General features: G+C 37.4%; 3 protein-coding genes across 3 annotated transcripts; 1 reads left to right on the plus strand and 2 right to left on the minus strand.

Annotated features, from left to right (window-relative positions):
- Positions 1-211: 211 nt before the first annotated feature.
- On the minus strand, positions 212-1,808 carry LOC126854380 (uncharacterized). The gene is made up of 3 exons (XM_050601022.1): positions 1,561-1,808; positions 1,248-1,353; positions 212-1,178 (listed from the first exon to the last, which is right to left on the minus strand). Exons 2-3 carry the CDS (start codon positions 1,350-1,352, stop codon positions 324-326), a joined length of 960 nt encoding a protein of 319 aa, XP_050456979.1. The 5' UTR covers position 1,353; positions 1,561-1,808; the 3' UTR covers positions 212-323.
- An 815-nt stretch (positions 1,809-2,623) lies between these two features.
- On the plus strand, positions 2,624-5,537 carry LOC126854365 (bifunctional 3'-phosphoadenosine 5'-phosphosulfate synthase-like). Its single transcript, XM_050600979.1, has 7 exons — positions 2,624-2,779; positions 2,933-3,109; positions 3,311-3,946; positions 4,054-4,488; positions 4,596-4,802; positions 4,932-5,214; positions 5,355-5,537. Exons 1-7 carry the CDS (start codon positions 2,729-2,731, stop codon positions 5,453-5,455), a joined length of 1,890 nt encoding a protein of 629 aa, XP_050456936.1. The 5' UTR covers positions 2,624-2,728; the 3' UTR covers positions 5,456-5,537.
- A 134-nt stretch (positions 5,538-5,671) lies between these two features.
- LOC126854360 (protein qui-1) lies at positions 5,672-16,671 on the minus strand. Its single transcript, XM_050600972.1, is given in 17 exon segments — positions 5,672-5,799; positions 5,902-6,159; positions 6,277-6,989; positions 7,159-7,384; positions 7,475-7,781; positions 7,892-8,550; positions 8,711-8,951; positions 9,044-9,461; positions 9,463-9,578; positions 9,716-10,473; positions 10,590-10,994; positions 11,746-11,906; positions 11,979-12,121; positions 12,423-12,545; positions 12,608-12,687; positions 13,305-14,388; positions 16,511-16,671. Coding segments are annotated over 16 exon segments (4,731 nt in total). The 5' UTR covers positions 13,414-14,388; positions 16,511-16,671; the 3' UTR covers positions 5,672-5,785.
- Positions 16,672-17,322: the final 651 nt, after the last annotated feature.

Consider the following 17,322-nt stretch of genomic DNA (forward strand, 5'->3'; position numbering starts at 1 on the left):
TTATACATTTTTAAATCTTTGAATCAATAAAATATCAGCATATAAAAGATTTGTTTTTCTCCGATGTCTGTAAATCTCAAGTAGTTTACTATAAATACTGAATATATATTTAACAATTTTTTCTATTACATATTGAGAGAGGTATTATTATGTCGTTAACAGTAAAACAAAATACAATACTATAATAAATGCATTTTTTTTCAAAACAGATAATAATGTTTTTTATTATGTTTTTTATAATGCATCAAAATGTTTTAGTTATTGCAAATTTCAGTCTTGTTTTGTACAATTATTTTCTAATCATTGATAAATAGTAAATTAAGTTACATGTCAATGAGTGAACGTAACCAGTCATTATTTATATTTTCAGTTATATGATTTTCTGTACTTAAAATATCTTCTATTATATTGTCTATACTTAAATTAACATCTGAGATATTCAATGAAGAATTATTTATTGTATTTAGATTATTTATATCATTTGCATCAACCATTGGTTTGTCAGTCTCTGGTAACAATTCTGTATTTAAATTTGTTTCTGCTTCATTCATTTTATCACTCAATTCGCTATTTTTATTCTGCGTACTTTCTATATTACACTGTCTATCTAAATCAACCTCTTTGCATAACATATTCTCGAATAATGTATTTTCAGCAATGTTGATCATAGTTGCATCTATTGGGGGATCTTTAGACTTGTGTATTTTTTTATCATCACATTTGTCATTTTTTAATAAAAATGTAACATCGAGGTGAGCCTTTTGAATATTAGTGATTCTAGGCAATGCTTTACTAACATTCACACTTATATTCTCTTCTTTTGTACTATTCCTTCTTTCTTTAAGAATATTATTACTTTCTGTCTCACTTAATTCTGATGTTGGCAAAAAGCCTGTAGGTTCTTTGGTTGAATAAATAACTTTATTTTTAACTAATGTTTCATCAACTTTGTTTTCTGATGAAGGATTGATTAAATATTCAGTGTTCGCATTGTCAATTGATTCCTTAGAAAGCTCTCCACCAGGAGTTACAGGTGGAGTATAAAGCAATAATTCCATTGTTGTAGATATACTTTCTTCAGGAATACCAATTGGAGGAGATAGTTCTTCGTTCCAATTACAGGTAAAAGCATTTCTTTGAAAAAACGTTGTTTCTTCATAACCAATTGGCCAGGGACACTGAAATAAAAACAAAATTGTGAGAAAAACTGTAAAGAGAGTTGAGAATAGAACAAAAGTAATATATACATTTTCCGTCTCACAAGACCATGTTGCTTCCTCAAAGTTGAGTTGAAAGGCTTTGACTTTTCTTTTTAGGCCATTTTTTATACATAGCGGGCAAAACTTCATCATCCTGCGAAATCGCCGAATTATTAATTAATATTTTATGATAAGATCGGTAGGGATTGTATGTCAACAGTAGTTATATCATGATAAATTAATATGTAGTAATGTAAAATAAAATAAACATACATTTTAGTTAATTAAACGCAAATAATAAAATGTCTTAATTGTTTTGCAAATTCAATTATGTATTGTATTATTATTCTGTGCAGCTTACGTATATTTAAACGTGTTTTCAAATCATTCGATAGCCTATAAATTGCCGGTATCTCCACTGCGAGTGATCACTTTTGCAAGATCAAAATCAGAAAGATGTGTCTCTAGAAGGATTAAAAGTGCATATCACTTGCCATTCGCAAGGGTCATCCGTCTTTCTTGAAGTTTCAAAATAATAAGAATAAAATGATTTTATGTATCGCGGACGATTGCGAATGTCAAATGTGCTTCTTTTTTTTTGGCCATTTTTCCGTTCACTAGCGCCATCACACAATATACATATATATAATTTCTTTACATTTTACGTTGAATAAAATTTATATATTTCATTGTACAATAAAATATATACTTAACAAAAGTTAAAGTATTATATAAAAAATTAGAATTTTATTATTTTATTTAAAAATAATTTTTATTTTTTAAAATTGTTTTGTACAAAAAAATCGAATTTATTATAAAATTATAATTTATTTTTTCTGCTTTCTCTCTTTATCGAGAATAACATAATATGTAAAAATATTCAAGAATAATATATATATTTGTTAAGTATATATTATTATTATACAATAAAATATATATAAATTCTGTTGTACGTATAATGTAAAGAAATTTAAAAAAAAAATTTACAAAGAATGGAGAATCAGTTTAATATCATCCCTCAATCTGAAGAAACAAAAGATGTATAATATAAGTGTCTCTTACAAATAAATAAGATAGTTTATTTTATTTCTCTTTTGTATCGAGAATGTGATGTGGAGTATACCTGTCGAGATATTTCGGTTGAAAAATGTTCATGCACATACATTTAGAAATCTTTAAATAAAAAAAAAATATTTAATCGAGAGAGATTTAAAAGATTTGTCTCTTTTTAAATATAGCTTATAATTAGACGCTCGCGCATTTTTTATCAAACAGAGACTCGTATGTGTGCCTTAAGATTTCTGTCAACATATATATAATGAAAGTGACTTTCTTTATACTTTCTCGCTGCAGTTTACATTTCGTACAAGAGATCAACAGTTTTCTACAGACCGTCGTACGTTTCACATGTATCGTGTCTCACGCTAATTCATTAATTAAAACGCCATACGGGAAGAGAGATCAGCAATTACAATTCATTAATAAAAAAGATAAATAAATAAGAGAATAAACAAAGAGCGTCGAAAAAGATGGGAATTTTTGCGCAGTCGATTCTGGAAATTTCGGATTCCCCGAAAGAGGTGAGGCAATAAAAAATAAAATTATTATATATTATTAAAAAAATATAATTATAATGAAATAAAAAGATATAATGCGCCGATGGATTTTGATGATATTAAGTATAAAAGAATAAAAATTAATGTAAATAAAAATATAAATGTATTCGATCGCAGGCGCAGGCAACAGCGACTAATGTATCATCGCAGGTGCATCATGTGTCTAGAGCGAAACGGGGACAAGTAATCGGTTCTGTTCAAGGATTTCGTGGTTGCACAATTTGGATGACGGGACTTTCCGGTGCCGGGAAGACTTCCGTTTCTTTCCAGCTTGAAGAATATCTTGTTTCTCAAGTACGTTTCGCAGGCGATCGCTTTCCCATACACAACGTAGCTGATAACTTATTAAAAAATTTCGAAGTAGATATTAAAAATTATTTCAAATTTCTTTTAAAAAGCTTTCATGTTTTAATCAAATATATTTATCTTATAATTCAATTTCATCGCTTTATTTTGCAATGTATTAAAATTTAATAATTATTCCTCGAACAAAAGGGAATTCCTGCGTACAGTTTGGATGGGGATAATATGCGCACCGGTCTAAATCGCAATCTTGGCTTCAGTAAAGAGGATCGCGAGGAGAATGTGCGTCGCGTCGCCGAAGTCGCGAGACTCTTCGCAGATGCTGGCATCATCACCCTCTGCAGCTTCGTATCGCCGTTCGCGACGGATCGAAAAATGGCACGCGAGATTCACAAAAACGCCGATTTGCCCTTCTTCGAGATATTCGTCGAGGCATCTCTCCAAGTATGCGAATCCCGTGACGTCAAGGGGCTTTATAAGAAGGCTCGCCAGGGTATCATTAAAGGTTTCACCGGTATCGATCAGAATTACGATGTACCCATCACGCCTGATCTCGTCGTCAACACGGAGAACGCGACTGTTCGACAATCCACTGATCTCATCATCGATTTTCTCCAACGTAAACATATTATACCAAAGTTGGATGAATCCAAGCAACCTTTCCAGGAATTATTCGTGAAAGAGGATAGAATAGAAGATGTCCGGAAGGAAATGAGAACACTTCCAGCCTTGGAGATCGGAGAGATAGATATGCAATGGGTGCAAGTTCTCGCTGAAGGATGGGCGGCGCCTCTGAAAGGATTTATGAGGGAGAATGAGTATCTTCAAGTAGGTTTGAACTTATTCTATCCTATATAATAGCTCTATGTCTTACAAAATTAATAAACATTATAAAAATGAATATATGAATTAAATTACTTTTTTTTCTCATATAGACACAGCATTTTAACTGTTTGTATGAAAATGGGATTCAAATCAACCAATCAATCCCCATTGTTCTTGCCGTAAGCACTGCTGATAAGGAACGCTATTTCAATGCAAATGCGCTCGTTCTCAGATACCAAGATAAAGATCTTGCAATCTTACGCAATCCGGAATTTTATCATCATCGCAAGGAAGAACGTTGCTGTCGACAATTCGGTACCAACGATCCTAGGCATCCGTACGTCAGAATAATTCGGGAATCCGGCGATTGGCTAGTCGGCGGTGATTTGGAAGTAATTGAAAGAATTCGATGGAATGACGGTCTAGATCATTACAGGCTAACGCCTAACGAGATCAGGGACAAATGTCAGGAGATTGGCGCCGATGCGGTTTTTGCTTTCCAACTACGAAATCCGATACACAATGGACATGCGCTGCTGATACAAGTTGGTGGATGCTGTTGAATTTTTTTGTACAAAATAACAAAGTTCTCTCCGTGCAAACAGAAATGTTTGCTTGTCAGATTTGCATAGATAATCTTGTTGCATTTCAGGATACTAGAAGGTACCTCGTCGAGGAGCGTGGCTTCAAGAAACCAGTTCTTCTCCTGCATCCTTTAGGTGGGTGGACTAAAGATGATGATGTTCCTTTACCAATCAGAATACAACAACATCAAGCTATCCTCGAAGAAGGGATCTTGCATAAGGATACTATTCTTGCTATTTTCCCGAGTCCGATGTGTTACGCCGGTCCTACAGAGGTCAGTATATAGTATTTTTAAATTATTTTGTTAAACAATACTTCTGTTACGTCCAATACCTTTTAAATATGCAAAACTTGTTAATGTATTAAAAAATGCTAAATTTTTTATTTAATTTGCATTTTTTAGGTGCAATGGCATGCAAAAGCTCGCATGATTGCAGGGGCAAATTTCTACATCGTTGGCAGGGATCCTGCCGGCGTGCCGCATCCTGATAAATCCGTCACACCGGACGGCAATCTTTACGACGCCACTCATGGTGCGCGCGTCCTTTCAACAGCGCCGGGCTTACAGAATCTTGAAATTATTCCTTTTAGAGTAGCCGCTTACGACATCAAAGCGAAGAAAATGTCTTTCTTTGAAGCTGAACGGCAGCAAGACTTTATTTTTATTTCTGGCACCAAAATGCGCGGTATATATACATAAATATATATCTCTTTCTTTTGTTTTAATTATCTATTATAAGTCAAATAATTTTTATACTATTTTCACATGGCTTTCATACATATACACATAACTCCGCAAGGTTCACAAAAATATTGTTTCTTTTAGCTTTGGCCAAAAATGGTGAAGATCCTCCCGAAGGCTTCATGGCGCCAAAAGCATGGAAAATTCTCGCAAAATATTATCAAACTGCACATACATGCAGATGAGAAACAAATTATCAGAAAAATTGATATTTTTGTAACTGGTATAACAGCTATCTTTTTTTTAAATATCGTATACATATAACATTGAGAATTTTATTTGAAATAATAAACATAACAAAATAAAATAAATAAAGTATCAGGTATATTGGTAAATTATTATGGAATTGAAAAGTGCGATAATAATATATAAAACAAGTCTTGTATTTTGTTGCTAATCTATTATCTCTGGGGATATCTTTATTTATTGCATCGAATGACACGGAAGGACATTTTGTAGCTTAAATATATTCGACAATCAATCGTGAAAGTTGTCGATGGAAAGTATTCTGCCATTTAATCGGGTATATCTGTAATACAATATCCTATCATTTTTAACTTGATCTTCGTATATACTCATGTAAACAATAAGCCAAAATAAACTGACAAGTAAAAGTGTTATAAGTGCTTACCTTCTTCTTCGGAATCGGATATTCGGGTAGCCTGGAGTGAACTTTGCTTAGTTAATGTTCGGACTAGGCCACGTGGTCTTGGCGGCGGCGATTGCTTGTTCCAAAGCGCCTCCAGTTGATCAAAATGTTGAGATTGCGCTAAAGCGGCTTGTTCAGGACCTAGACCAGATTGAGAACTGGCTAAACCTGCCTTGCTGATCTCTTCCATAGATGCGCTAACGCTAAAACGACGTTTCTCGATATTCGAAACTCTGATATCTAAAAATAAATGCAAAAATGTCACATAAACTAAATTCGTACATCTGAATATTTTTTTTTAAATTTGTTTACACGATTCTCTTGAGCAATATATTAAAATTATATAAAAATGATAACCTGATGTAAGATGTCCATACTTTCGTTGCCAGGTATAAGTATCTAAGGACACCTCTTTCTTCAGTAATCTCCTAGTAGGTCGCTTCGGTCCTGGCGGTCTCAAATCCCGCGGCGCCACATATAACGGCAGCTTGACATATTGCGCAGGAGTATTGTGCAGACATAGAATAGGCAAGCATTTATGTTCCAATAAATGCACTGCCATCCTAGAACAATCGGTAGACATCTCGATCCCTAATACTGGTATGTGTAGCATGATTGAACTGAGCGAAGTGCCTTTCTTGGTATCCCAGACGATGAGGCTTTTGTCTTCGCTTCCGGAAACAGCCAGAGTGCCGTCGGCGGAGAGACGCACACAGGTCACGTAACCCAGATGGCCCGTGAGAGTATGCAAATCAGCTCCGGTGTTGATGTCCCAAACGATTAAATTGGCGTCTCTGGAGCCAGATACCACTATAGACTTGTCGAGCACCGCGACTGCAACGCAAGTCACGTGGTCGGTATGGCCAACTAACACCTGAGAAAGTTTACCGCCGACCAGTTGCCACACTTTTAGGCTCATGTCACGGGAGCCAGTAATCAGGTACTGAGAATCGGGTGTTGCTATCAAACATGTGATATCTTGCGAATGCGACACCGAATGCTTTTCTTCGGGGCCGACGCCCAGACTGAGTATACGCACTTGATTATCGCCAGATCCGCATACTGCATATCTAAAGTAACAAATTGATTGAGTTAAAAGGCGTTAATACGAAATAGCAATCAAAGATATATATTGTTCAAACAATAATATAGAAATGTAAGGAACAAATCTAGATAGAAAAGCAAGATAAAAAAATATTTCAGTATAAAAAAGGTTAAACAAATCTGTTTTTGTCTTACCTCATATCGGATGCGACAGCAAAACATCGTCCAGGTCCGCAAACAGACTGAATCAATGTGCCATTATCTGCTGCCCATACTCTGATAACACCAGCTCGATCCGAACTGACCACTCTCCTTCCATCCAGCATAGCGGTGACAGCGGTCACTGGCGCCTGATGCCTAAACGTAGCTACGACAAGTCCCAGTGTCAAACCCCACACGCGCACTGTCTTATCCTCAGATCCTAAAGAAATTTATATATATTTTATTTAATACAATTACATTACAGCAAAATTTAGATCATAAAAAAATATTGTTTTGTAAAAACACGTACCAGATGCGACAAAAAGTCCTGACGCAGAAAATGCGATACAAGTGACACTTGCGATATGACCTTCCAATGTGGATGACAACTCATGAGTGTTTAGCTGCCATAAATTAACTAAAGAATCTACACCGCCGGTGACTGCCATTACGCCATCCCTAGAGATATCTAAGCAGGATATCGGCGCGGTATGAGGTTGTAGAGAATCCTGCTTTCCAGGTTTCTGCGGTTTCGGTGGTGGTTCTTCACCGCGGAAACTCCAATAAGTCACGCGGCCTCCTCCGCCAGTTATCAGAAAATCATCTTTCTCAGTTACCTGAGAAATAAAAATAGAAATGTTATAGAGATTGAACAAAATAAAGAACTATATCGAAATTGGCATAAATGAGAAAAAAAATGATGTACTATGATTTCTTATTTAATCACCTTAACTGAAGTGACGCTTGCCGATGGATTAGCGGGTAAAGTTCTAGTCAACTTTCCACTATGCATATCGAACACGGATACTCTGCCTTCGGTACCACCAGCAATAGCTCTTCTACAATCCTTCGCCAAACAGAGACTTTTAACTGGTCCTTGATGTCCTCTAAGCGTGTGAATCTCCGTGCCTGTTGCCAAAGACCTCAAATAGAGCTTTTGATCTTCACAAGCGGCTAGAAGAAAAACTGAATCTGCGGACACGTCTAACATGATCACTGGAGAAGGAAGAATAATGCTATTGAGAAGAGTGAAGCTTTCCAAAGACCAAAGGCACACAGTTCCGTCGATTGATCCTGAAACCAAGACTTCCCCCGCTGAATCAACGCGAATAGTTGTGACAGGACCACGATGATGATCAACTTTCATTAGAACCTCGCCAGTGAGCAGGCTAGTTGCGATAATTCTGGAATCTTCACCACCACTCACAATAACAGAATTGTTGAGAGCCGTTGTTAAAGTGAGAACTGGTGCAATGTGCTCGCAAATCCGGCGTTTCATGATAAGATCCTTCATATCCCAAACAATAATGGAAGTGTCCTCGGAGCCAGTTAGCAGATACTGTGATTGATGAGTGACAGCTAAACACGAGATTGAGCTAGAATGTCCTAGAAAAAAAGAAATTAAATTATTAATTAATATTTTTATAAAAGATTATAAAAGATTATAATGGAGAAGCGGTAGGACATCCTTGAAACTCGGAGTAAAATAAAAAACAATATTGCAAATAATCTATTAATTTAGATTAAATGACATTTCTGTCTTTACCTTTGAATGTATGAACGAGCTGACTCGACATCACGTGCCATAATTGAGCGTCTCCTTGCGGAGGCACAACGACAACGTGTTGACCGGATGGAGCCGCCTCAATTAACTTGACCCCTTGAGGACACGTAATTGCTCGGATTTGCAATGGCAGAGGTGGTTGTAGCCATCCATTCAGGGGCACGAGCAAGGGAGCGGTGTAACCATCGCACCAAGCCATAGCCGCCATAACCATTCTACTAACCTTAATAAAGCGATAAAATAAGCTCTTTTCTATTTGCAAGTTGATAGCCTCTTTATTTTATTATTAAAAGATTGATGATAAAAAAGACTCACGAGATCACCGCCGTCTTCAGCAACCGGCCTTAACCAGCAGATGAGTTGAGCGGCGAGCTGAAGCGGATCTCTGGTAAGGACATCACTGGATTTCCTCACGGCATAATATACGAGTTCCAAGTCGCGTTCGAGGAGATACCGCCTGGCATGTTCAAGAACGCATCGAAGATAGCTTACGGAGACCATTTGAACAGCCGCAAGAAGAAAATCGAATGCGCAGACGGCGAGTTTTTTCAGCTTATCCACATCGGAAGCTCGCAAAAGATGCAGCCACGCTTCTTCAACATGTCGAAGCGTATATGTGATATCCTGCGTTTGTGGCGCGCTTTGAAACGGGGTTTCTTTGACGACGGGCGAGGAGGCTGCATTCTTCGGTGATTTATCGGAGCCATCTTCGGCATCCTCGGAGAAGAAGAGCGGCCAGTTCTGCGTGGTAGCCGCGAGACACATCTTGATTCGAAAGATATTTTCTAAGAACGACTTCGCGAAATTGACTGCGCCAGGAGAACATCAATCGTCCACTCATCACTCGTACCTAAAAAAATATTTTATAAAATAAAAATATATGAAAGACAATATAAAAATGTAAATTGTAGAAAAAAATTAAAGACCATTTCTGTGTCGATTTGTGTCGTCTAATCTACACCCGCTACAAGATCGATCGTGACTTACTTTGAGCCACGGCGCGAATGTTCTTCTGACCAAGCACCAAGTCGCGAAATTAAATTGGCTCTCCTCCAGAAGCAAAGGTTCTTCTCCTCCAGTAGGCATGATCAATTCGAGTATTTCTGTTTCCGACAGACCATACTCAGTGCAAGCGAGAATCGAGGCAATCCGATTAGCAGCGTCGAGTCCAACAAGCTCCTCCAAGTGCTCCAGAGTGGCGTCGATGCGTGGCGTTGCACATACGCGCCCGGATAGATCGACGAGAATATCAGTGCTGCGCAGACGATCCTTCTGAAGCGGCGTGAGACGCATTCCCTCAGGCGGAAGCGCGGAAGTGGCGACGAAATGGACACCCGCGGGAAGAGAAAGCGGTAACCAAGACAAGGCAGCGACAATATCGCACTCGAGCGGATGGAAGCGATGAAGGTCATCGAGGAGAATAATTAATTGATCTGGAAGTGGATGCTCCTCAATGTGGCGCATGATGAGGCTGAACCAATTGTTGAGGTAGAGTGGATCAAAGGAGGCGTCGCGCGGTAGATTACCATCGTTGTTACCGGAAAGAAAACCAACGTGTTGACAAAGAATGCGAAGAAGTTCCAGGCTGTAGGCGGATCGAGGTGTTGCAGTGCACAATCGGACGATGCGAAGTGTCGGTGTCGAGAGCCAGTCAGGTGAGTTCTGATAGACACGCGCGAGAATGGAGGATTTGCCGGAGGATTTGGGTCCATAAATTAGAATAGGCCCGTGTTTATGCTCCTTGCCTAAAGGTATATATACGAATATATATATACATATATAAAGCATGACTTTTACATCTTTTTTTCTTATTATCCCGCAATTATATATTGTCATTTTGTAAATGTAAAGTTTACTATACCTGCAAGGATAAGCTCTTTCACTCGCTCTACAGCTTCATCATTCTCATCAGCCAACGGTAATTCTCGAAGGAGAGCGAAATTCGCCATACTTTCGGCGTAGACTTCCTGAACCATCTTCTTGCGACTTTTGATTTCTGGATCAGCTTCTACGGATGCGTTCACCAGCTGCTGTAGCCTGTCCAATATTAGTTCTCGAAGCTTTCCAAGGTACTCATCGTGAACGTCGTAGTCGGTATCAATACTGCCATTACGATATTCCACATGTAAATGCAGCACGTTATCGTGGGGCAGAATAGTTTGAACGCGATCTTTGAGTTTCTCAGCAGCTGATGTATATTTCGGCGCGTTATTGCCCGTCCATTCGCGTATCACAGCCATTATTCCCAAGCCCTGCTGGTCTAAACCTGATAGCAATGCTCCAACGATTATACCATCGGTAAATTATTAATATTTCTGTGTGTGTCTTTTGTAGCATGTATATACTTATAGCCTATAGCAATATATGAGAGCTTCAGAATTTGTTTCAAACACTCGTATCCTTCATGTACGTCAAACATTCAAAAATTATTTTTATAAATATTTCAAAATTTTGATCGCTAACTCAATTAATCGCAATACAAAATTGGAATATTCAGAGAATAAATCTCCTTTTAGCCGACGAGATGGCTAAAAATAATTCGTCTCGAGCAGCGATTAAATTTCCTAAGTGAAAAACGAATTAACGCGATGTTAAACGTAGTCACAAAATGGCTTAATTTCTAACTTTCGCCTATAAAAGCCTCTTGTTATGACGTACAGAATAATCATCGCGTTTGACAAAGAGTAATTTAAGCAGGAAACTTTATACTTGACCTAAAAGATCAGCATATCTCCTATTTTTAAAGAAAAAGTTCGACAGAATCCGCCGTTATAGTAGATCGAAGCAATCCTGAAATATGTCATGCCATATTGTCGTGTCACCGTATGAGAGTCGATCAAATATTGATAGCGGGAGCAGTGACGGTAATTCGATCCGTGTTACGTTATTTATATATTGATCTTGCAAAGATATGACGTGCATACAAGATATATCGGAATAGTAATCACTCTTATGGATCTCCACATGTCTAATTTTATATTTTAGAGATATGGTAAATATCTTAAACCGTTACTCACTTAGGCCGTATTCCAGCTGCCGCTCCATTGTACTCTTCAAGATATATCTCAACTCTTGATTGTCCGGTTGCTCCACAATTGCACATTCTGCGGCAGTCCATAGCGCCAACCGTAGGCTCGGTTCTTGATTCTTCTGCCATTCTCGCCGAGCAGTTCGCACGCTGTTCATACGCAACTTGTAGTGGTTCAAAAATAGATGGAAAAAGGGAAGGATTCTAAACATTAAATGTTACCTATTAGCATTCAAAATATAAGAGTCCTCGTTGTGCTCGTAATAATCTTTAAGAAGAGCGCAATGTGCAAGAAGCGTTTGGAAAGTAGCCTCTTTCAATTCCGTTGGTATCCACCCTCCGGTATAATTTGTTCCCGTCAACAGCTGAAAGGATAACAAATGGACAAACGTTATACCTCTGCATTTTTAGCAGATGTTAGAAGAGAAAATACAAAAAGAGAGAATGTGGTGAGAGAAATATTCGCGAAATAAAATGAGAAAAAGGGAAATCATTTGCCAGAATGAGATATTAAAATATTTTCCTATAGTACAGTAGTAATTGCAGTATAACCGGAAAATTCTATTATAATATTTGGGAAAGGATACAATTTCTGATTCTACGCGGTAATGAAAAATAAATGTGGTGACGTTTTGCCGATCGATAGCGACACCGAATATTTCTTACTAGGAGGAAGCATCCCCGAGAATGTCGATGGGACGCATTTATCTCCTCCAAGAAGAATTCCGCCAGACGTGGATTGGTATCCGGGTTATCATCGGTTCCGTATTGCATGTCCACCAGAAGCACCTGCGCAAGGCAAGCGGTCAACGAACACACGATCGTTAAAATAAATGAATTCACTTACTGACCTCGATTCCCATATCATCGTAAATTGATTGCAGTTCCGGACCGATCACCTCCAGCAGCTGTTTGCGCTCTTCTGTAAAATCTGTAGCCGGCAGAAATTGAAATGTCGAATGAATTTAAATTTCACGTTATTGAGAGCCTTTCTCTACCAAAAAGGCTTTATATGGATTTTGTCGCATTTATGTGACAATTTTATTGCAACGTTATTGAGGGACATTAAATCTTATTCAATATGATGATATTTATCTAATGCAATGTCTACTCTTAAAAAAAAGAGAACCTAGAAATCTTAAAGATTTTTTTTCTATCTGGAAAAATCAGGAAATGCTCATGAAATTTTATTGGAAATTTTTTAAAAGACAACTCAAAGAATTTCTAAAAAAAATTCTCTCTTTGAAAATTTTTCAGTCATCAGTAATTCGCTGATGAATCAGGTTGCGAAAGAAAAACATGTTTTTAAAATATATTATAAGCATGCAATATTTTTTTAATAAAAAATATTGAGTATATGTAAATATTATAAACATGTAAATATTATACATATTTATACATTCAACGTTTTAAAATAAAGTATATATATCTTTCTTGTAATTTTTAGTGATAAAAAATAAGTAGACACTCTGTAATAAATTTTATATTAATCTCATATACTTCATACTGAGTGAAATTCGTTGAAATTTCGAAATTTTTGGAACTTACCATCTCTTTCGCTGGCGATGAATATCTTGATGAGCCTTGGTGCCGGTAAATGTGCGGGGGGTGAACCGCCTTTGATAACCCCCGCGATCAATTCCACCTCAAGATTCATTATTTGTGAGAAGTTCGCGATTCGAATTAGTCAGTAATCATTGCTTATGCATCTTTCTATGCGGCTCCGTTTCCCGTAGAGCCTGAGATATTATCTTCGATTCGTACTATACTACGTTCGATCGCTAAAGTTCTGCCGACCGTTTTATCATTGAGATTCTGATTTCTTAAAGATATACGTATGTGTATTCTCTACTGTGTGTTTTTTTAAATATTTAATTCTTTATAGTTTTAAATCCACATAAATTCGTATTTCTTCATACGGACGCTTGGATCAATTATGCTTATCCGATTCTTTTATCGTCGGACGTTTGGACGTGGGGTAGAAGATTTATATGTATGTAGAATTTTTATCACGCTGATAGATTTTTAAATCCTTCACAATATTGAATCTTCCAATGCGAAGTGTCTATATATCTCGAACATAAATCTTTTAGATTTCTGCTGTTCTAACAATTGATTAATTATCGTATGTGCAAGGTACTCGTGTATCGATATATATATACTTATGATCGATCCGGCGATCAATAATTAAACAACATACAATAGTCGATGCTCAACAAATAATAGAGATTGTGATTTTCGCTCTATAGCTTGTTTATATATTTGTATGTTTATATATATATATATATATTCTATATATTTATATTAATTGGATAACTAATTAATCAGCTACGATTGTCGATTCGCTTGTGAATGCAATGAGCGTTACATTAATCCGTTAATATACGACTAGACGACACTCTCGATTGCCCTCGCGATGCCATCCTATCGATCGCTAAATAATGTAAGATCGATGACTTGCGAAAACGATCTGATCGCCTTCCGTTATGTTAGTTTGTACTTATCCCAAGCGTGCTCATTGGTCATTGCCCAATTAATTAACGGGCCAAGATATATGACGGGCTTTAGGAAGAATATCAACCGCCCTCATCTGCGGCATCCTTTACGTTCCCATTTTCAGGATGAAGACCTTCTGTAACAGAAAAACAGAGATAGGGAGAGAGAGATCCCTCGATATGAGATTTGACTGAAATTTTCCCTCGCGCGGATTAAGAAGCTTTTAATATCGCTCGAAACATGTTTCTACGGTTCCGCGCCCCAAAGTCGAGTCGATCGAGCTTTCTTTTGACAAATTCGGGGCCTGCGTGTCGTACTTTACGCACAAGGATGTGAGTATTTTAAGAGGGTTTGCGCGATGTGTATCGATCTTTTCGACAACGACATGGGACGGCATCATATACATGTTGCGTGGATACAGGGCGTGACATTCGACAATACATACATCTCTCGATAATCTCGAAATTTACATTTCAACGTATTTACCTGTCAAATGCACGTGTCGGTGTGCATCGCGTCATATTCCCGTCGGAGCTTAGGATGAACTTTTGACCCGCTCCAGCACGTGCCTGAATTGTTGTGTTTCATTGTTATTTTCGTTATATTTCGAGCTCGAAATTTCAAATTGACGAAAACCGTCAAAGGGAACAAAGATTTTCAGATATTAATTTTAACGGCGAATAGAATTCAGTCGCGCGAAATAAAATCGAGACAACAGTCGGCGCGATTTTGATAGAAAACGAAATTGTGAAGTTTCGTTGAATTGAATAAACCCCAGCATCATCTTGAAGTTAGAACATATATTAATGATGCAGGCCAAAGTGATTATCATTGGCAGAGCAAAATACACATATGATATAGGCTTACATTTTATATCTAAATTAAAAAAAAAATCTTGTGAATGACGTCTTTTAGAAAACAAATATACTTACTAAGAATTTATAAGAATTTCGACGACATTTAAGTACATTCTCTCGTTAGGTGGTTTTCTCGCGCGTCTCAAGATACGTGTTACATCGGGAAAGTGAGCAACGCGCACACATGTACAAATATTTGCTATCCCGCGCACACACTCGGCTAGGACGGACATAACAAAAAAAAAGAAACTACGTCGCCAAGTGCCGTGTCGAGTACAATTATCGCAACGTTGCGACGCGGTTAGATCAACCGTGCGAATTAGCGAAATTCGCATTACGAGACAGGATGCAAGGACTTTCAAAATCTTTCGATGCTCTTAAAGTAGGATATACTAATAGATTGGAAAATGCCGCGCGTACATTATGATCGCGTTATTACGAAAAAAAAAGAAAAAAAAACACGAAGGGAATTCACCCGCGACGACACGCGAAAGGCGATGATAAGATAAAAATAGAGGAATATCATCTCTTGTAGAGAGAATTGTTACTAAACATAGTTCCACCCGAGGAGCTGACCAATTAACCTTCCACCAACGTACGAACCCTATCTAGAGATCACGTATTTGTTTACAAAGTTTATATCTGATACCTCCTTGAACCGTGGTATAGTATTATTTTTCTTTTCTTACTTAGCAAATGCCATCTACTAGTTTTATAATTAATTTTTTAGAAAGTGTCTCTAATTTTTTAACTCATCGTACACATATCAGTCATTCAGCCGATGATAAATCATTTAATCATTTGATGCAAAAAAATACATATATAAAAACACAAGAATAATTTAAACCTCTCCATAATTCATGTCTTTTATTATTTTATATAAGTCACGCGCGCGTATAATAATAATTATACGCATACATCGCCTCCATGTTTCGCCGAATTAATTCGGCGTTTGTCGCGGGATCATATAACGCGAAAGATGAGAGGCTATTCTTCTCTAGCTAAACTAAGAAAAAGAAAAACAATTGAGTCATCTCGCGATTATCGGCGGAACGTATATTAAATCGAGAATAGTGGCGATTGCATTCCCGAAATACAGATTTATTAAACATTAAACATAAGACGTCACAACTGTTTCCCTCACAAACCTATTCTGTCTCTCTCTCCCCTCCCTCTCTTATCCAGTGGCGTTCTATTTGAATCTCGCCAAAAATTTCCATTCTACGTTTTATCAACCCCCCGTTCGACGAGCGACTGTCACCGCCGCTCGCGAAAAATATGCGGATAAAAGGTGGATGGAAAAATCGCGACCTGGCTCGGTCGATGCGGGATTCGAAAAAAAAAGAGGGTGGAAAGGGGGAGGGTGTCAGGGGGAGAGGATCCAGTCAAAACAAGGCTTACCCAGGTCGTCGAGCAGCTATTACAACGAAAGCCTTCACCTACTCACGTGGATGACGGCACCACTACTGATAACGCAGTCAAACGGCCGACGCCTCGCGGAGCGCTGAACGTCAAGCGCCGAAGCCGCCGTTGTCCCACGACGTCGGCGCCGACGCCGACCGCCGACGTCGACGCCGATATCGGTGCGGGTCTACAATAGAGGGGGTAGTTGAACGCTATATCGATGTTTATCTATATCCCGAAGCAATACAAATTTGCATCTATTATTGTAATAGCGAATAGCTTTTTATATCCATACGCGCGATGTATTTACACATCCAGAGATCAAAATAACAGTAATATATATATGTTAGGATAAATTAGGAGATTTTATAATGATAAAAAAATAGAGATAGTGGACTAAAAATTGAAGCATTTTTTTGTAATATACAATTGGTGATATATAAAAAATTTGATAGTACACGGATAGGGCTCGTTAAAAGATGTACAATTATTTCTCATACAATATATGTGTCTGTATGATGTATACATATAAATGTATATATTATTAAATAATAGACTAAATCATCATGCTATTTTTGCTTTTAACAAATCGTAAAATATAATGACAAAAAAAAACCAAAGCCAGGAAACCTGTTTGGCAGCACGATACAGTACGAACAGCATGATTATTTTACAATATTAATTTTTTTATTTACTATACACTCGCCACTCTATATATTCGTTTACCATTATTTATTTCTTATAAAGTCTTTTATAGGCGAGTTTATGTCTGCTTCGACGATCGATTAGTACTTTACATTTGCATAAAA

Source organism: Cataglyphis hispanica, chromosome 14 (assembly GCF_021464435.1).
Source record: "Cataglyphis hispanica isolate Lineage 1 chromosome 14, ULB_Chis1_1.0, whole genome shotgun sequence".
In the NCBI taxonomy this organism is placed as follows: Eukaryota; Metazoa; Arthropoda; class Insecta; order Hymenoptera; family Formicidae; genus Cataglyphis; species Cataglyphis hispanica.